The sequence below is a fragment of the Mytilus californianus genome, unplaced genomic scaffold (assembly GCF_021869535.1).
Source record: "Mytilus californianus isolate M0D057914Y unplaced genomic scaffold, xbMytCali1.0.p SCAF_15, whole genome shotgun sequence".
Classification (NCBI taxonomy): domain Eukaryota; kingdom Metazoa; phylum Mollusca; class Bivalvia; order Mytilida; family Mytilidae; genus Mytilus; species Mytilus californianus.
Window position 1 is genome coordinate 22,172,124 of NW_026262637.1, and position 22,257 is coordinate 22,194,380.

Genomic DNA, 22,257 nt, shown 5'->3' on the forward strand with positions numbered 1-22,257 from the left:
TTTCTCAGTTCTTAGTTCATGATTCAAATGAAGATCCTATTTTCAAAGGAATAAGCGGATTTTATGTTGAACCAGGAAGAGAAGTATTTGCTTCAGTGACTAAAAAACAGGTAAATACATTTGTAATGGTTTACATTTAATTTAATTTCAATGATGAATCATGACTTACCATATCACATCTGTATGAATACAAGTCTTTTATCACCCAAATGGTAACAAATTGTATAAAATAAGAAATTACCTTTATTTCAATAAGTTTTATCTACAAAAAATCACCATATAAACAAATTTACAATAAAATATCTCTGTATCGCAATGTTAATATAAAGTTTTTGTTGCCTTAACTAATAGCAACACCATAATTGTTCTCTTATTTAGAATATTAGATTATCTTTATGATTTTTTATGATTGCTTATTTTAGTTTGAGTATTTGCCGAAGCCCTATGAAGCAATGGGGAATATGTATTGCAGAGATCACAAGAACGACGACGGTTCTGATTACTTTAGAAGCTCTTGTTTTAAGGATTGTTTATCAACTTTTCTTTTAAACAGATGTAATTGTCTCCCTTACACACATAACAGTAAGTTAATAGAAATACTTAAACTAGAAAAGAAATATTCGGGGATGAACCAGATGAGACAGAACATATATCAACTTTAATTTCTCATCTGTTGCTACAAGGGTTCGTGTCATAATTACCGGTACCATTTAATGATACGATCAAAGCTATATTGATTTGACGATACTAGACAGTTACCCGTATATGCGCGAATGGTTTTAATTGCAAATACTTTGAACAGATAATAATCAACATGGAGTATTGCGATAGCATCTTTTGAGATGGGCTAATACAAGCACGGTAGTATCAGCATAATAACTACAAATAAAAGAAAAAAAAAACATCACATGATTACGTTATACATAGCGTATCACATGCCTTTCTCAACGTATATTTGTTCCACCTAACAGAATTTTCTCTTGAAACTTTGTTATAAACAATGCCATCATATCTGTTCCTGTTGGAGTAATACTTATTCCAGTGGAAATAATATTTCATAACATTTCTTCCTTTTGAAACTTATATTACGAGGAACTTATATTTCGTGACACCTTTGAGTTGTCAAATGTAAAATTTCAAACCTTACTCTGGAATATTTAATTGTCTGTTATAATTGATTAAAAAGAAATCAAAGAAAATAAGAAAACATATATTGTCAGAAAAGAGAATATTTTTGTAGTTGTGCTGCAATAAAAAAAAAACCAAAAAACAGGAGTTTCCAGTAAAGTATACTCTAATACAAAATAATCTAGTTCGTCTTTTTTAAGAAGAACATTTATTGGAGATGTAAAATTTTACTAGTTTATACGTAAAGAAAACATATAACGGTATAAAATACTTGGTTTTCTCGTTTGAATTGTTTAGCATTTTTTCATTGTACTTGAAACAGTAAAAGTATTGATAAAATATGTGCACTTTGTTGCAGATACATATTACTGCTCTAAGTTTGAAATGGCTACATGTGTTATGAAAGCAACAGGTATAGTATGTCTTCCTATTCTCTAATTTATATGTACACGTTGATCTAGATATTTTACAATTGAACTCAAACGGATTTTTGCGTGAAGGCTATTATCAAAAGTAAACGTTAAGGTAATAACTATAATTTCTGTTTCTAATCCGTTAAATTGTTTTTAAATCTTATCATTGAACAAGATTGTACACGATTTCGTTTCGGTGATGTATAATTGCATACAATAACAAGTGTAAAAACAGTAGTTGACTGATAGAAATCTTAACTTCAACTACACTGGGCTTAACTTGAAATAGAAATTATGAAATTCAAAAACAATTTTACGGATTAGAAACAGAAATTATAGTTATTACCTAAACGTTTATTTCTAATAAAAGCCTTCATGCGGATTTGCAAAAATCCGCCTGCATCATTATTTTTCATCATGTGGTATTTATTATGGCAAAACGTTTTTGGTCCTCAATGCTCTTCAGCTTCGATCTTTGTTTGGCGTTTTTAATTTTTTTGATTCTAGCGTCACTGATGAGTCTTTTGTAGACGAAACGCAAGTCTGGCTTACAAAATTTAAGCCTGGAATCTATAATGAGTTTATTTAGATATTGTAATCAGATCAAAATATGGTATCTAATGCAATGCAGTAGTATGCATTCTAAATAGCCGCATTTGCAATTCCCTTCCAATTCTAACGGCATATTTTCTTCAGTTGACCAACGATTAAAAAGACAGGCGTTGTATTATCTACGATCATAAGTGTTATATTTAACATTATATTTAACAGTTATTTATATTTTTTTTCATTTTTTAAGGAGACTACTACAAACAAACAAATCTACTTGATGAATGTGATTGTCCATTGCCGTGTTCATACACACATTATGACGTGTCATTGACTTCATCACTATTTCCATCGGATTTCTACAGTAAGAAGATCTTTGATGTGGTTGGAGTAGAAAATTTGGACTACTACAGGTACATGTAACGAGATTTTGTGCATTTATTCAAATTGTGTTAACAACAGTCGTGTTTAGACAAGGACATAAATGCAGTTTGTTTTCTCATTGTTGAAGGGCGTACATTTGCCTATAAATGCTCACATTTACTTACTGCATTTGAACTTTGGTGGATAGTTGTCTCATTGACAATCATACCACATCTCTGTACTTTTTATATGTGTTGTTTTTATCAACTCACAATTCTGCATATAGTAGAGCGGCGGAAAGGACAATTTTAGAAATTTAAATTACCTGAATACCTTATGGCATTTTAATAGCTAATTGGAAAGCTTAAATCGTGTACTTTTTGAAAATATGTGTCGTAAATAGAAAAGCTGGTGCCATCATGCCGTAAATCAAGGTCAAAGGTCATCACTTAAAAATATCCTATTTTCATATAGAGAAACAAACCATTGATATTTTTCAAAATTAATAATCTATTTAATAAATAATATAAGTAGTGTTATCTATCAATGCTTCAGTTCATACTAGATGTTTTTCATATTTGCACATGACGTCAGAACAAAGTTTTATTTACCTTTTTTGAAGGTAACACGTGTTATAAAATTTTCAAAGCCTAATAAATAACAGTAACAGAATAACCTTAATATTTGACCTCGACAAATAGCATTTTTGGAATACTTTAGAATAAAAGAGTATCCAAAACGTATTGTTGATAAATCAAAGAACATTTGCAGTCATGTTAAATTTTTTTCAGTTTCCCAGGATTCGACATGTCACTGAGTTTTCTTCAAATGAATTTCAACTGTTCCAATACACGATACCTTTTCAGATGATGCCAGTAGCAGCGTGAGCTATTGGAGTTAGACCACGTTTAATGTTCATTCGACATTACCGCAATGAGTGCAAGCGTGTTATAAAACAAATTCAAAAAGTGAGACATGACCGTTTTCATACAAAATGAAACGTCGAAAAAATTATAGCAAATTAAAATTAAGTTACAAAATATTTAAAAAAAAAACAATTTTCATGATATTTCATCCGTGTCATCAGCTATGTCGGCTGATACGGCCTGGACATTGTTGCAACTACCTACATTTTGACAAAAACACAAATCAGTGCAAGGAAGACCCTGCTCCTTACAAACACATACTGCCTGGCATGACTTTTCCCCCTTACACGAACAAATAAGATCTTGTAGAAAGTCTGATGCCATTTGTCCCTCAAAGAAAACTGGCTCTAACTTGTCATTTTGCACAATGTTCCAACCAAAGGCACATGGAGAACCATTCTTTGGGTTGGCCAAATTTATGACACCCAAACTTTGCTCTGCCACATTGCACGTAGTACGTGTTGCCTAAATACGGATTCACATGGCGGAAGCTTAATAAGACTTTTATCTTTATTTATAGCCAACTGATGTCTTAGCAAATTTAAATTGTTGTGCGATTTCTGAAATTTGCATTTCGAGTCGTATAAAGCAGTAACAAACACCATAGCAGCATCTACAGCACTATCAACATCATCGTGTGTTAAGGCTAAAAGATTACTGAAGCGGCTTGGTTTCGTCCTAAGGAGGTTGAATACCTACTTATTACCGATTCCCAAAAAACTTGAAGTGGAATCACACCCACTCAAGGCATGTACGACCGGCATAATACCGGTGACAACTGGTCAAGAGACGAAACAATGGCGTGAACTGGTATAAATCGTCTGTTATCCTTCAAGCTGCCAATTGAACCAGTTTGAACCCATAATTCTTTTGTCTTTTTAAGCATTGGGTAGAAATGTAAAGCCAGAACAAGTACATCAGTATCATCTGATTTGATAACAATTCTACCCTTGACGCCTTTCCCACCAAACATTGCATCAGCGTGAAAAGGATGAAAAATCATTCTGGTATCTGCTTCCTCATGGTTACAACGCATAACACCACCGTCTGTCAGCTTTTGTGCAATTTCCGGATCGGAAAAACAACCAGCCATGTACAAAGCGTTTGGAAACGGCAACTCAAATTTGGCATTTAGATTTGATGTGACATATTCACCAAGAAAATGCAAAAATGATTTTTTGTTTTGAGAGACAGACAGAAATCGTTTCTAGTCTGGAACAATGCGACTTTCAATGAACTGGTAAAGTCCAGCATGCCCTGTTTTTGACAGCATGCGTTCTCTTTCACTACATTTGACTGATAGATATACGTCGTACTGTCAAAAACATCAATCACAATTTCACTTTGTTGGTAATTGGAAAGAGCTCTGGCAACATAGTCGTTGGCAAGGTCACCGAAAGTTGAATTTTTTTCACATGAAATGTCTGAACAATTGCCCTTCCATCTCTGATCTCTAATAAATACTGTTTTTGACTTCAGAATCAGGAAGCGCTGGAACAGACGTAGCAGTTGCCTCGAGCTTGTGGAGTAACTCAGCGTTAACCGATTTTCTCATTGAAATATTAATGTTGGGACCGGGCCAATCGAAATTGCTACAGAAGAAAATGTATCAAAAGACTTTTTGTCAAGTTATAAAACGTATCAAACAGGGTGGCAACATTGCTTCTAGCATTTCCAACGAAACTTCGTCATTTGCAGTATAAAAATCTCCAGAAATATAAACATTTTCCATTTTTTGTCGTAATATTGAGGCGACTGAATAAAGTAAATGCATATCGGTTTGTTCGTTGGTTTTGATGGAGCTACTGAAGTCGGCTTTTATCTCCTGCATTTCTAATTCTGCTTTGATGTTATTCGCGGCCTTAACAGCGTCGCCAACAGAATTATCGCTAGCAAATACAATGCTAGATTTACCTTGACCTTGTTGAGCAAAGAACACAATGGCATCCCTGTAGTGCTTCTCAAGTTTAGCCTTGAGTTTACTGGGACTACAGTAGGTCTTACTAATGTTATCTGGTAAAAAAGACTGGTACATTGTCAAAATTGATGATATTACAAGAGACTTTTTGTCACGAATAAGGTTCTGTCTATAGTTTCAACTTCTCTTTCAAACGCCAAAGGTACGCAGATTTATCAGTGGATTTTGGTCTATATGCCAAGTATGTGGTTAAACATGCCGCATGATAAACTGCATTATTGAGCAAATTCTCTAGTTTTATTCGATAAATCATTTCAGCGTCGCATGCTCTAACAGCAGCATCTTTTAGATTACTAACCTTTCAGCAGATGAAAGGGTATGTAATGTTATCACCTTTTTATGAGACAGTTTCTTGCAAATAATACACTTTGATGTATTGAGAGGATGAACATTATTTTCAGACGGCAATGAATTAGATAAATCGGGCTTCATATATGGTGCTTCCTTTTTAGCCGAAGAACGTGCTACTGATTTCAAATTCTGCTTACTTGTGTAGCTTATGGTGCCTAAATACGGTTGATTCAGTTCCTGTATCATTACAGAATTCATTCAAATAAATGAACAAATCATCACGCCTCTTTGCTGCAGCATTTATCAGACTTTTTCTTCCAGATTCTGTTGATATAATTAAAATTTCACCACTAAAGGAATCGCAGATAATGCATTTGTCAACACCAACTTCAACGCTCCTTTTCTTGGCATCGGGCGGAGCAAGTTTTAACGAGACAGTGAAATTGTCCATTTACTTGAATACAAAACAAATCAAACACACCTGAAAACCAAACGAACCCTACAATGATATTCACTTTCGCGGTTAAATTCAACAAAAACGAATAAACAACATAAAGAAATCACAAGGCTTCGGAAATTCTAAAATGAACAAGAAATATGATTGATAATGACTACAAATGACCCTCGCTAAATCGCCTAATGGTTGCACTTCTGTAAATATAGACAATGCAATTTTCCATAGGAACTCCCTTTGCGGCTAAAGCTGTGCCACTTTTACTATGAAGTTTCGTAAAAAAATTATATCCTAGAACGGAAAGTTGATATGCACTACTTTTTTATTCAAATTTCAAAACATAGGACGTTGCGGCATATTTTCAACATTTATATGCCCCGAACTTCTAAGAGTAGTTTAAACGTATACTAAAATTCTGTACTATATCTACCTTTACTTTGGGTCTTCCTCAGAATTCATTTTTCACCGCTACCATGTGTTTTTATACTGGTAACATTCCCAAGTTATTTCTCTATGAGATGAAACATAGAGATCATATCTGGGAACCAGTACGTAAACAAAACAAAATATCTAGGATTATTATATATCTCCCCAAAAGAGGCGTTGCTTGTGAAACAGCTGTATTTGCAAAGTGCAACCTTATGTGAGCCTATAACTAGAAACCACAACAGTATCGGTTAATGTGTGACCAATATTCGGACTTGAAATCCGGATGAAAAGCAGATATTTAGCCAATTATTTATCTTCTTAAGAACTAACTTCAAAAAGTAAATCGAGTCGATTGAAGTATTATACGGCGGCTTTACTGTTGTACCTTTATAAAACACCTATACTGCACGTACAAATAATGCTAGGTATAAAACGATGATTTTTCAGTGTTATTTTTAACCATTTTTATATGCATTGTGCTTTACATATACGACTACTTAAAAATGCTCTTATATTGTATGAAGTTTAAGAGTAACTGTATTTACCAATTCCGTTCACAAATTATTTTTAGAAAGGGTTAGTTATGAGATTTGTCTACCGAATCAGCAGTGGGGTATTCGATACAAGTTGAGTAACGTCAGTTAAGGCTGTTTTAACGTCATTTGGACAACATTTGATATTAACGACAAACATTTTTCTGAAGTTGAATAATAGATAGACATTTTCAGATATGGTATTTAGGTAATTTAAACTCCTTAACTAAGCGACTTTTTCAACATTCACCGCTCCACTAATATGTGTGCTTTTGTGTAACATTGAATTCGGGATTTTGGTATCTAGACCATAGGAATTTTAATCAGCTTTATGACAGATACACCACAACACTTTGACAAAGGGGGGGGGGGGGGGGGGGGGGAGGGCGCTTTTGCTTACCCATGCAAATAACTCAGAATGCCGGTCGGGGTAAATGGACGAGTTCGACATTCTTATTATGAATTTTTGTAGCAGTATATATGCTGGATTTATGTATTACAATGGAATGTTCATTTTCTGGATAACGGCTTAGGCTACTACAGAAGTTTTTAAAGTGTATTTAGAATAATATAAAATTTATAAGGAATAACAATACATGTGTAGCTAACGTTTATAATAAATACCCTTGCGCTTTCAAATAATATAAGAACAAAGGATATGGAGTATATATATCCATGACACAAATCAGTACATGCACAGCAAAAACACACAAAAAGCAAAGAAACAGCGATTGCAAAGTATACATAGACATATAAATAGATAATCGTTAAAACGTTCGAGTCATTGGTTGACTTATACAATATTTACTTCTTATTTTGATGAGCAACAAAGACCAATATACGCACTTAAAAGAGCGGTGGAATACACCAAAGTGATATTCAAATTCATAAGTCAAAAACGAACTTAAAATAACATGGCCAAAAAAAAAAACGTCAAAAAACTGAAAAAAGACAAACGACAGAATACGCAACATAACATAGAAATCTGAAGACTGAGCAACATGAACACCATCACCAATTGGGGGTGATCTCAAGTGCTCCGGAAGGGTGAGAAAACCCTAAATTATTCAACTATTTTGGTTCTTAGATGGCAATACACAGTTAAGAAAAAAACTTAAAATTGAAACCCATAATTTTTAACCACCCTCTTTCCCTTCCTTTCTAACAAATAAGACTTTATATTTGTGTTATGCATGTGTATATTTATGGAAAGAGCATCTGCCATAGATTTATTTCCAATAGTTATAATGGTGAAATATAATCTCTGTTTGGTGTAACCAAGGCAATAATCTGCATTTATTTGATACAAAATATTGCAAAAAGGGGGGTGAAAATGCCACAAAAGTCTCAAAAAATTTGGTCCAGAGGAGAATTTCAATCCATTAGATTGATACCTTTCCCGAAAGTATAGACAGTTATCTATCAAAATGTCCAAAAAAAATCATATGCATTTTTGCTCGTTTTTCCATAAAATTGAATTGAAAAGATCGAGGGTCAAATCTTTGTTGAAAAACACTACAATAATTTCTGGACGTATGGGATGTAAAAATACGGACTGTCGAAAAGAAAAATGGCCTATAAAACATGCTAAAAACAATCTAAATGTTCATATAAACCCACTTGGAAGGCTATATTTTTTTTTAACTATCTAAAAATCAATTTTATTGTACAAAAACTTTCTTATTTAAAAATTCACCATGGCCAAAATGCGAAACTAAGCTTCTAACTGTGTATTGCTACCTTATACATCCTTGGCTTTCAAATATTCGGCTTTGAGCATTCCTGATGAAGGTAAATATAATACAGAAAAGCGCTTCGGACGCATGCAATTTATAAAGTGTTGTTTTCCTTTTTTTTCCTTTTTACAATTAGTATAAAAAATAAGGAGATGTGGTATGATTGCCAATTAGACAACTATCCACCAAAATTCAAATGAAGTTGATGTAAGCAATTGTACGGCCTTATACTCGAGGTATACCCTTCCAGTTTCGTCAATAAGAATTGCCTTTTATATGTTGACCTCTTTTTGTCTTTTGATTATTGTGTAGTTAGGTACCCAAATGACCATACCTCACATCTATGTCCTTTTTAATATATCATTTGAGATTTTTTAAATGTCTTCGATTAACCGAGCAAAACATTTTTTCCCATGCGTTCAAAATATAAGATAACAGATTCAAACCTTTACAACTCCTTGCATTAAACAATTAAATTACTATTCAATGTTCTCAAGGAAAAGCGCATACTTAAGTTTATTTATTGGTATTATTAATCATTTTCGTCGAGAACATGGTACTTCGTTATGAAACTCACCATTCAATATTTAAGTAGAAAAGACCATGACTGCCATTATCATAATACTATGCCATTTTTGACATTGACTATAGATATTCATTTATAAAACTAGCTATTCAATAATGAGCCTATATTGTATGTTCTTCTCTTAACCTTATTATTCAACTCGTCGAAATGAATAGTGGTTCTCGCTATTGGTTAGGATCCACATTATGTTGGTGTGCCTTTCAAAGGTCAGAATGAGTTGTTGTCCGTATTTATAATTACGAATTGAGTATTGGTTGAATTCGTGAATTTCGAAAGTGTTTGAAATGTTTATTCTGAACTTGTATAAAGTCCGTTTTGAGTTTCTGCAAATGTATATATTGACCCGTAGAAGTCTTAAATATATTTAATGTAGTACTGTTTCGAACTTGAACTATAATATAGTTAATATCTATTGTTATTATTTTTATTTCAGAAAAAACTACATATCCCTCCATATTTATTTTGACCAGCTCTCTACAACGATTTCAAAGCAGGTACCAAAATATTCCTCTGCTGGAGATATATTTGGTATGTATATCATTATGAAGCTCTTCCTCAGTGACATTGTAATTTATCGGTAGTCAAAGCAGGTACCAAAATATTCCTCTGCTCGATATATATTTGGTACGTATATCATCATTTTGATCTGTTCCGCGGTGACATTGCTACTTATCAGTAGTCATAGCAGGTACCAAAATATTCATCTGCTCGAGATATATTTGGTGTGTATGTCATCATTTTAATCTGTTCCGCGGTGACATTGTTATCAATCGGTAGTCAAAACAGGATCTAATATATCCCTCTGCTCGAGATATATTTGGTATGTATATCATCATTTTAATCTGTTCCGCGGTGACATTGTTATTTATCGGTAGTCAAAACAGGTACCAAAATATTCCTTTGCTTGAGATATATATTTGGTATGAATATCATCATCATGAAGCTCTTCCTCATTGACATTGGTACTTATCGCAATTCATAAATTCGTTCATCGGTGCCAGTCGAGGTGCAGTACCTTTTTACTCTTAGATATTTTAGTTATTATTCTGTTTCTCATATTTGCTTTTCGTTTATTGATTTGCTTAGTTTGCTTCGTGTTGCACGGTCTTTAGATTTCTAATTAGTGATTTTTGTAATATTGTTTTTTTACTCTCAGATATTTTAGTTGTTATTCTGTTTCTCATATTTGCTTTTCGTTTATTGATTTGCTTAGTTTGGTTCGTGTTGCACGGTCTTTAGATTTCTAATTAGTGATTTTTGTAATATTGTTTATCTTTTCGTCGTTCTTCTTTTTTTTGCGTCGGTATTGTCTGTTTTACTTCGACATGTCGTTTTTTTTTTGTGTCTTTTGCCTCATTTATTTAATATCTGTCTTAAGGGATGCGTCACGTACGGAATTGATCCATTTTTATCTATAAATAACAACTTTTAAAACGTGTTGAAAATATTTTTTCTATCAGTACAAATGTTCGTTACACATAATTTTTTAATATCTATGAAAACCTTGAGTATGCTTTTGTATTATTGAATTTGTCTTGCATATTTGTATAAGGGCTTCAGACTTCTTTAATATAGTGCAATAAAATTGAGAATGGAAATGGGGAATGTGTCAAAGAGACAACAACCCGACCATAGAACAGACAACAGCAGAAGGTCACCAACAGGTCTTCAATGCAGCGAGAAATTCCCGCACCCGGAGGCGTCCTTCAGCTGGCCCCTAAACAAATATATATACTAGTTCAGTGATAATGAACGCCATACTAATCTCCAAATTGTACACAAGAAACTAAAATTAAAAATAATACAAGACTAACAAATGCTAGAGGCATAAACTGCCAAAATGCCTACTGCAAAAATGCCTCATTTTGACATCTTCTTAAAAATATTAGATATGAATAACAGCTTTCCCCAAAAAAGGATTTTGGTACTGGATGTATTTTACACAGATGTTATGTGTGTAAAATATATTTTCTAGGGTAAGGCTGATGCTCATTTTAATTGTAAAAAAACTATGTAAAAAAGTCATGTATTTATCATGGCACCTTGATTATATTAATCTTGGTCATTTATCAAGTTAACATACTTTTGAAGGTCTTGAGTAATTTTACTATTTTAGGGGCCAAACAATGCCTCTCATCGTACCTCCTTCTTTGCAGTGAATGATAGATCTATAAGGTTTTTCATGTGCAGAGAATATGGCGCTCTCATAACACGACTTGTCAAATGTAACGACCCATTCAAACTGGACGTGGGTATATAATTATATATCCCGCACCGACAAACGGACGCCACCTCAGCATTGGTTGTATTGCAGGACTGAAGAAATAGATAATCATATTTCTTTATCAAGTCAGCGAAGTCACCCTTTTGGTCTCTTCCATAAAAATATTAAACGCAGATACCAGAGATGTCATATTAATTCGAATAAACCCTAATGACTTTATTCAACATAAATACAGGACTTCATATTCGACAAGGTAATTTTTATTTTTCGAAAATAAATTTTCCAAAAGGCAGTTCGTAAACCGATAGCTACTAATTATGCTCGACTATTAGCAAAGTTATCCAGATCTCAAAGACGATTTTGTTAACTGAAACCGTCTTGTAACCGGTAATCCTCATCAATGATGTTATGGTCGTTGTAAACAAAGCTGCATCGAACCGATGTGATCGCGTAAATTCCTAGAATATTCTGCCTTGATAACATTATGAGTCAATATAATAAAAAGAATAACTAATCCAAGAAATGGAATATCGCAAATTATCCAACTCGTGACCTAACAGCACTGGTAACTCATGCTTTGTTATGTGCTCAGTCATTTGTTGAATATTTTTCAACAATTCAACAAACGAATTCGTGGATTAGATATTCTATAAATATTAGTGATCCTGTAATTATTGGTACTACACGGACGACTTATGCTTCATATTAGGATTTCTAGGTTTTGGTAATAATTGCGAAATTGAAATACTTTAGTATGTGGCTGATGACAAACGAATTAGTTTTAATTTCCCATCTGATGGCGTTTATGGATCACAGTTGATATTTGTCAGATCATATTATAATTGCAGTTTTGCAAACTGTTCTCAATGTTTACTGTTATCTACATAAAATATTATAAACAGGATTTGTGCTGTGGGGAAGATAAACTGATAGATGTAACGTTGAATGTTTGACTGTTTTATTAGAAATTGGTTGAATATCGTCGTGTGAATCTTATAATGATGTATTTCAAATTAAAGTTTAAAAGCGCAGTATCATAAATATCTAAATGAGACATAAAAATGTATATAGGAGTTGAATTTACATACGCGAAGAGTAACTCTTTGTTTGATTTTTTTTTGATAGACAAGGAACTTGGAGAAATAAAGCATCCTCTTTTTTGGAGATAGAACATTTCACTACAAAAAAATGTAGTTTTAGAAATTTATCCCAATATTTCCATTTGAGATAGACCATGGATTTTTTTAACTTTGTAATATCCCAAATTCTGTACTGCTTGATTTGCTAAGAATTGCCCATAGATTGAGTTCAAAACATGCACACCATTTAATCATAGTACTACTAAGTAAATTTTGATAACAATTATTTAACAGCAGAAAACATGAGAAATAGTGGAGATACAACACTAAAAAAATATTTTTCTTTGAACTAACTAGATGAATAAGCCATTATAATCCAATGGGAGTGTGGAGATAGAACAGTGTAGTTCTGACAAAAACTCGTAGACTGTAAACATCTCGTATTATGGTTGTATAGGGAAATAGACCATTGCACTTGGATCTCAAATATATAGCTATCTTTATATGAAAAGTGGATATATAACATCATACGATTTCATCCTAAATATGAAAAAAAAATATTTGCCAATTGATGTTCAGAACAGCAAATTTTATTGCTATTGTATAAATTTTGACATCGATTCGGGTAAAACAAGGCAACATTGTGATATCATAATGAACAAAGGTTTTTACTTTCATAAGCTAACCTTGGTGGACAGATGGGATTGTTTCTTGGCGCCAGCATTGTTACCCTCACAGAACTTTTTGAGTTCCTGGTATTTGCTCTCTGGACGTTTGTTTACAACCTAAGACACAGGGAAAACAGAGTGGAGAAAATAGCAATCAAATAATGAAGAAAAGAAGATTGTTTCAAGTGGGAATATCAACAGTTTGATTTGCAGTCAACTTGTTACAGCACGACAGGTGAAAAAACAAGTGCCGATTATATTCTCACATACATTATATAAATGATGTACAACCAATAGTTAATTCATTTCATTTCATCTTGGTTTGTTTTAGGGAAGTTGAACGAAATTACCCTGACACTTTCTTGTAGAAATTCAAACAAAAAAAAGTTTAAACAAAAGCGCGGCCATTAATATCAGCAACATCAAATTCCCTTCTTTTGCAAAGTTCTTGAATTTTAGTTTAGATATATTGATGATGTTATGTCACTAAATAAACCACATTTCAATAAGTGCTTACTTTGATTCTAAACAAATACGCCAAAGATCATATCATTTATATTCTGGACTTTTTGATCGACCGCATATTTGTTAAATTTGGTGTATTGATATTTCACCAGACAGTCGGTATTCCAATGGGTACTAATTGTGCACCACTACTGGCCGAATTGTTTTTGTACTCATATGAATCAAAATTCACACGGAACCTTCTCAAAGAGAAAAAGAAAAAGCATCTAGAGAAATTCTATAATTTCACTTTCAGATATATTGATGATGTTATGTCACTCAATAACCCAAACTTCAATGAGTGCAGTCTAAGTTAATACATTACGCTCGTGCATGTTCACACTATACGGACTTCATAACAGATAGCAGTATAGTTGTCTGATCTGTAATTTTACCGATTGTGTTCTATTGTGACATCTTGACTGAGTGAGAATTTGCATGGCGTATAATGCATGCATAGTCGGAGACGCTTATCTGTCGACTCACCCACCCGGTCTCGCTTCTTTTGGAGTTCATGATGTTTCCTCAGTTTTTGTTTATTGCTTTGATTTGTCTCTTCTAAACATCGGCAAACAACTGTCGTCTTAATTTACATATCATATATCCCAGTGACTTTGAGATAAGGGATACTGCCGAAATAGAGAATGTGGTTCATATCGTGTTCTTTTTCTCGATATTGACACAGATGGCCGGCTTTAAGCTAGAATATATGACAATGATGATGGCTTCAACTTTCCATTTGTCAACTTCTCAATTATCAGAATTAAATAAAGGTGAAAGATACCAAAGGGACATTTAACCTCACAAGTCGAAAAAAACTTGACAAAGCCATGGAAAAATAAGACCAAAAGACAAACAACAGCATACACAATACAACATAGAAAATTTAAGACTGAGCAAAATGAATCCCTCCAAAAACCAGGGGTGATCTCAAATGTTCCATAAAGGGTAAACAGATCCTGCATATGTAAGTTCAAACCCGGTGATAAGATTAATTCGGTAGGTCAAACAGTTATATACCCTTTGCTCCATCGTATGGCGTTTACACATCCCAGTTAATATGTCAGGCTGTTGCATGTTTACTGTTTATGGACTTTATTAACAGGGGTGTGCTCCTTACACATAAACTGTACCAACATTGTTATGGTGATGAACGACTAAAGGGAACATTACATAAGTTTTACGGTCATCATCACGAATTGAAGAAAACTAAACGATAAAATATTAAGATAAAATATAAGAAAATAGCTTTCATAATGTGTTTTTCAGAAAATTGACAAACATTGGGACCATTGGAACTCGTTCTCTTGGTACCAAACAATAATAGGTAGATTTTCTGCGCATTACTTTATACAAATTAGATTATCTCTTCTTATGTTGGCTCTGTTAAAAACAATTAAACAAAAACTATTCTGTATTTGTACACACAGTTATATTAATAAGATAAAACACACAATTTTCTTCATGTTGATGGAAAGTATTGTAAATGTCTCGAAATTTGCTTATTTCATTAAAGAAATAGACCAATTGTTTTTTTCTATTTTATAATACACGATGGCGGGAGACATCCGATCTACCTTAACTTTGTTTTAAAAGTTGACTTATTGTTATTTAAATGCTTAAATGCTATATGGTAGTAACAACAACCTTATGTATATTTGATTGTTGATAACTACATTTATTTTCTCATTCGTGACCTCAACGCAAAATCAGAGTTTTTAGTGCAGCAAAATTTGAACGAAACAAGGAGATGACCATAAATGGACACAATCATATCCATGATTTTTTGTAAACCATATTTGGCTAATCACTATCTCGTCTATCGTTGTGCTTTTTGAAAATTCTATCTTTATTTTATTTGCAGCAGCAGCTGCCGTTGTTTTACCGGGTATCAAAATATGAAGACCAAATTTAGTCTTATCAAAAACTAACTTAGGAAAAGCTGACAATAACATGTTCCTGGCAGAAGTATAAAAAAAATTTCAGGATTTATGATGTATACCACTGCTGTTAATTTTTCAATAACTTATACCTAGAAATATATATTCCGTACTACAATTAGAAATATTTGCTAGGCTTCAATACCCGTGTAACATATTGATCGGACAAGAGATGAAAGAGATACCAAAGGGTTATTCAAATTCATAAGTCGAAAATTAACTGACAATGCCATGGCAAATACGAAAAACGAGAAAAGACAAACAATTGTACACAATACAACATAGAAAATTTAAGACTGAGCAAAATGAATCCCTCCAAAAACCAGGGGTGATCTCAAATGTTCCATAAAGGGTAAACAGATCCTGCATATGTAAGTTCAAACCCGGTGATAAGATTAATTCGGTAGGTCAAACAGTTATATACCCTTTGCTCCATCGTATGGCGTTTACACATCCCAGTTAATATGTCAGGCTGTTGCATGATTACTGTTTATGGACTTTATTAACAGGGGTGTGCTCCTTACACATAAACTGTACCAACATTGTTATGGTGATGAACGACTAAAGGCGACATTACATAAGTTTTACGGTCATCATCACGAATTGAAGAAAACTAAACGATAAAATATTAAGATAAAATATAAGAAAATAGCTTTCATAATGTGTTATTCAGAAAATTGACAAACATTGGGACCATTGGAACTCGTTCTCTTGGTACTAAACAATAATAGGTAGATTTTCTGCGCATTACTTTATACAAATTAGATTATCTCTTCTTATGTTGGCTCTGTTAAAAACAATTAAACAAAAACTATTCTGTATTTGTACACACAGTTATATTAATAAGATAAAACACACAATTTTCTTCATGTTGATGGAAAGTATTGTAAATGTCTCGAAATTTGCTTATTTCATTAAAGAAATAGACCAATTGTTTTTTTCTATTTTATAATACACGATGGCGGGAGACATCCGATCTACCTTAACTTTGTTTTAAAAGTTGACTTATTGTTATTTAAATGCTTAAATGCTATATGGTAGTAACAACAACCTTATGTATATTTGATTGTTGATAACTACATTTATTTTCTCATTCGTGACCTCAAACGCAAAATCAGAGTTTTTAGTGCAGCAAAATTTGAACGAAACAAGGAGATGACCATAAATGGACACAATCATATCCATGATTTTTTGTAAACCATATTTGGCTTATCACTATCTCGTCTATCGTTGTGCTTTTTGAAAATTCTATCTTTATTTTATTTGCAGCAGCAGCTGCCGTTGTTTTACCGGGTATCAAAATATGAAGACCAAATTTAGTCTTATCAAAAACTAATTATAACTTAGGAAAAGCTGACAATAACATGTTCCTGGCAGAAGTATAAAAAAAATTTCAGGATTTATGATGTATACCACTGCTGTTAATTTTTCAATAACTTATACCTAGAAATATATATTCCGTTCTACTATTAGAAATATTTGCTAGGCTTAAATACCCGTGTAACATATTGATCGGACAAGAGAGGAAAGAGATACCAAAGGGTTATTCAAATTCATAAGTCGAAAATTAACTGACAATGCCATGGCAAATACGAAAAACGAGAAAAGACAAACAACTGTACACAATATACAACATAGAAAACTAAAGACTGAGCAACAATAACCCCATCAAAAACTCGTGTTGATATGAGGTGCTCCGGAAGGATAAACAGATCCTGCTCTATATGTTGAACCCGTCGTGTTGCTCATATAAGTACAAACCCGACATGTCATTATGTTACTCTTATAAATTAGAACAACATTACACTCTCTATACATATCTGTTTCACTCATTTCGAATAAACATAAAAATCATAACATGCACTATTATTTCTTTTCAATAAACTTATCATAGATACCAGGATCAAATTTCACAGTCCGGAAAAACGGTAACAACCTGAAAACGCAACAAATATAAAAATAAGAAAATGCGGTATGATTGCCAATGAGACAACTCTCCACAAGAGACCAAATAACACAGAAATTAACAACTATAGGTTAACGTACGGCCTTCATTAATGAGTAAAACCCATACCGCATAAAATCTATAAAAGGCCCCGAAATGACAAATGTAAAACAATTAAACGAGAAAACTAACGGCCTGATTTATGTACAAAATAATGAACGAAAAACAAATATGATATACAGCAACAAACGACAACCACTGAATTACAGGCTCCTGGATTGGGACAGGCACATACAGAATGTGGCGGGGTTAAACTTGTTTGAAGGCGCGCCAAACCTCCCCTAACCTGGAACAATGGTGTAACAGTACAACATAAGTACAAACTATAAAAATCAGTTGAAAAGGGCTTAACTCATCACATATATGCAATCTTTCAAAGTCGACTTTCAATACATATAACAATACAACTTATTATACTTCATGTCAAAATGCCAGATTTTGATTGGTTAATACGAGGGAGACAATTTACTCTATCCTTTGGTAAATACTCTATTACCCTTCACGGAGACGCTTGATCAATTGTGCGCTTTATTAAATACGGATGGTTGTTATGTACAAGACGTCATAGCTTATTACTTTGAATTTGAAATTTAATAGACAGTAATAACAGAACATTCAGTATAATAAATTAAATAACACATATCTGAGAGGGTGATAGAGCAGATTGCTATGTGTTATTTATATAATGATTCTTTTTTGTTTACCGTATGACCTTTTAATCTTAAAGCGCCTTCTTTGCCAAATATAACGAAATCTGACGCACACAGATAAGCTAACCTTTACGAGCCGGTGAGTATTCATACCATTTTAAAATCATTCAATTACCTTGCTATGTGAACGAGTATATTCGATAAAATCCATTAATTATACAGAAAAATGATTGTCAAAACCTGGTAAGTAAATCCATGCTTTTCCCAAGATCGTTACTTTACAGTATCTGTGCCAACAAACAAAACTGTTCATATAACACATGTCTAGCAGCCTCGAGCTTTCATTCTAATCTCTAACACTGAGGAAGTAAAACAATCCGAATAGAAAATAAAAATTTTATTCAAACCTTCATATAAATTCCGTCTGTGTTTTGAAATTATAAAACGTCAACAACGTTGTCATATCTCTTTTTATAATAAATACCAAAACACTGCAGATGTTCTTTTAGGGAAAGTTAACGTTCCGCTCGTCTTTATATATATAGATCCATTTTGCTACATCTTGTGATCCGTTTATTTGGCAATCGCCAATGGCAGTCAGCAGGGTTTAAGAACATCAGTTATTCGACCTGCTAGTCAAATGCGTTTTGTTAAAATATACTTTTTCATTTTTTTGGTCTTTTAGAAAATGTTTTTTTTTGCTGTATTTAGACCCCTCTACTAAGAAATCTGTTTTGCATGCACACGTATAAAAATTGCGGTTTTTATCAAACGCAATCATAGGTTTGAACGCGTGACAATGAGACAACTCTCCATCCAAGTAAAAATTTATAAAACTAAACCATTATAGGTCACAGTACGGTCTTCAACACGGAACCTTGGCTCACACCGAACAGCAAGCTATAAAGGGCCCCAAAAAATACTAGTGTAAAACCATTCAAACGGGAAAACCAACGGTCTAATCTATATAAAAAACGAGAAACACTTATGAACCACATCAACAAACGACAACTACTGAACATCAGATTCCTGACTTAGGACAGGTGAAAACAAATGCAGCGGGTTTAAACGTTTTAATGGTACCAAACCTTCACCCTTTTTCTGAAACAATAGTGTAACATCACAACATAGAAAGACACACTATAAAATATCAACTGAAATAGCTTAACTCAATCAAAGGACATATTAACACCATTGAACATACACTGAACAAATAAATTTGACCTACGACACAATGTAAATACAAAATAAATAAACTAAGGGAAGAATAATAAATACCATCCATTTGCAATAACTTTAAACACAGGTAAATGAAAATAATTTTGTTGTTAGGTATACCTGTACAGTACCAATAGAGGAAGGAAATATTTTTACAAAATAAATAATTTTGAATACAAAATAAATAAACTAAGGGAAGAATAATAAAAGTAACATGTTATATCGGTAAGAAATGTTAAACAATTAAAGAAAAACAATATGCTCGAACAAAAATACCATCCATTTGCAATAACTTTAAACACAGGTAAATGAAAATAATTTTGTTGTCAGGTATACGTGTACAGTACCAATAGAGAAAGGAAATATTATTACAAAATAAATAATTTTGATGTTCATAGTACGAAGTGAAAATTTATAGTTATACCAAACACTTATAAAAGCTGGTATATAGACCAGATATAACCCTGAATAACATTGAATAACAAAAAAGCAATACAATTAGTATCAACAGGTCAAATCAACAAGAAAGTACGATTTGAGAGTACTCGCAGTTACTGACAGCTAGTTAAAAGCCAAAACAATTAATAATAAAAAATCATGCATCAGAGACTAAAATCAACTACAACACATCCCAGGGATTTAGTATTTTAACGTCATGGACAGTCAAAGAAGACATGACTAGTGCAATACCAAAAATAAATGTATCGACAGACAGTAGGATAGTTAGGAGTTTAACCTCTTTATAGATCTAAACGAACGTGGGTGTGTCTTTATACATCCCACTTGAAAAAATTACAAATTTAGTTATGTTTTAATTTGCTGATGACAAAATCGATATTAGTGCCAATGTAAACTATATTCAAAGATCTAATTACAACATTGGTAAGATAACCTTTACTAATAAGCCTGTTTAAAGGTTCGATGAGTTTACACGGATCACATAGTGATTTCCGCGCTTTAAGTACAATATTACCGTAAAATTTAGGATGTGAAATACGGTTTTTAATCAGTTTTCTACAAGTACAGCCAAATTTACTAATCAAATCTTTGTATCTATGAAAGAACTTAGCAAAAGTTTTACGTAATTTATGGTAACGAAATCCTTGATTTAATAATTTACCAGTGATGCATTGATTACGTTCGTTAAAATCTATGACATCACTACACACACGGGCATAACGAACGAGTTCGGGATATATATACACCGTATGATGGAGCCAAAGGAACATCGCCGTCTAAAAAAGGAAAATTAACAATAGGGAATGAAAAATCGTCTCTTTTGTCGTAAATTTTCGTATGGAGTTTTCCTTTAGAGATTGAAATGTCCAAATCCAGAAAAGGACAACTACTGCTGTTTATGTTAGATTTAGTTAAAGTAAGTTCTATTGGGTAAATTTCGGTAGTATATTTAGAGGACTCTGGATTATTTAACGAAAAAATATCATCTAGATAACGGAAGGTATTGTTGAATGTATCAACCAAATGTAACAATGACGTGTCTTTACTGAGTTTGGTCATAAACTGAGATTCATAGTAATACAGGAATAAATCTGCTATTAAAGGGGCGCAGTTAGTGCCCATAGGAATACCTACTACCTGTCGATACATTCTATCGCCGAAACGTACATATATGTTGTCCAGGAGAAAATTTAAAGCTTCAATCATATCTTCACATTTCCAGTAAGTGTATCTAGCATACTTTCCTTTTTCGTTACAGAAAAAGGCTTTAAACGAGTTACAGCAAATAAATGTGTAATGAGATTTTTCAAAAGACCATTTAATTAAATATGAAAACTTTTTCTTGATAAGATTGTGTGGAAGTGTAGTATAGAGAGTAGAAAAATCATAACTGTCAACAGAATTAAAAGGACCATCAAAAGCATGTATTTTATCTAAAACCTCTAAAGAATTTATAACACTCCAAAAATAATTAATACCATTATTTTCATAAGCTTTATTACAAAAGTTAATAACAAGTTCTTTGATAGTAGTAAGGGAGGTAGTTAGAAGCACTGATAGATTAGTAGTAGAACACTTACTAGATGCGGAGATGAAACGGAATTTAAATGGTTTTTTGTGCAATTTAGGTAACCAGTACATAGTAGGGACTTTCAGATGTTCGGAAGAGGCCTTAAGCTGGGTAGTGGCAGTGATATGCTTGTTTACAATTTGACTCTCTGTGGAGCGTACGGACCTGAATGTAGATGAATTTGTAATTTCGTTTTGCAGAACTTCCGTGTAGTATATGCGTCACACCACCACTACATTATTTGCTGCTTTGTCTGCCGGTACGAACACAAACCGCTTTGCGAGTACTTGGAGTTTATTTTTTATTCTGGAAATGGGAATATCATGGACCCTATTACTAATTTCAGAATTGTTTTCAAAATGAGATATACGAATATTAACAGTATCCATAATTTTATTCAAATAACTGTCTAGAGATTTTTTATCAGATTTTTCACGTTTACACTAATTTTTACAGTAGACAGACAGAGCGTCTTTAATGATCTGACGACACTGTTTCCAATCTATTTTAGATGGAGGACGATATTTCGGTCCTTTCTTAAGAAAAGTTATGAC

The 22,257-nt window shown here is 33.0% G+C and overlaps 1 protein-coding gene across 1 annotated transcript; it reads left to right on the top strand.

Annotated features, from left to right (window-relative positions):
* The first annotated feature begins 426 nt into the window (after positions 1–426).
* Positions 427–13,890, top strand: LOC127725672 (acid-sensing ion channel 5-like). The gene is made up of 5 exons (XM_052232822.1): positions 427–582; positions 1,487–1,540; positions 2,341–2,503; positions 9,820–9,914; positions 13,371–13,890. The coding sequence occupies exons 1-5, from the start codon at positions 453–455 to the stop codon at positions 13,517–13,519; spliced, it is 591 nt and encodes a 196-aa protein (XP_052088782.1). The 5' UTR covers positions 427–452; the 3' UTR covers positions 13,520–13,890.
* The last annotated feature ends 8,367 nt before the right edge of the window (positions 13,891–22,257 follow it).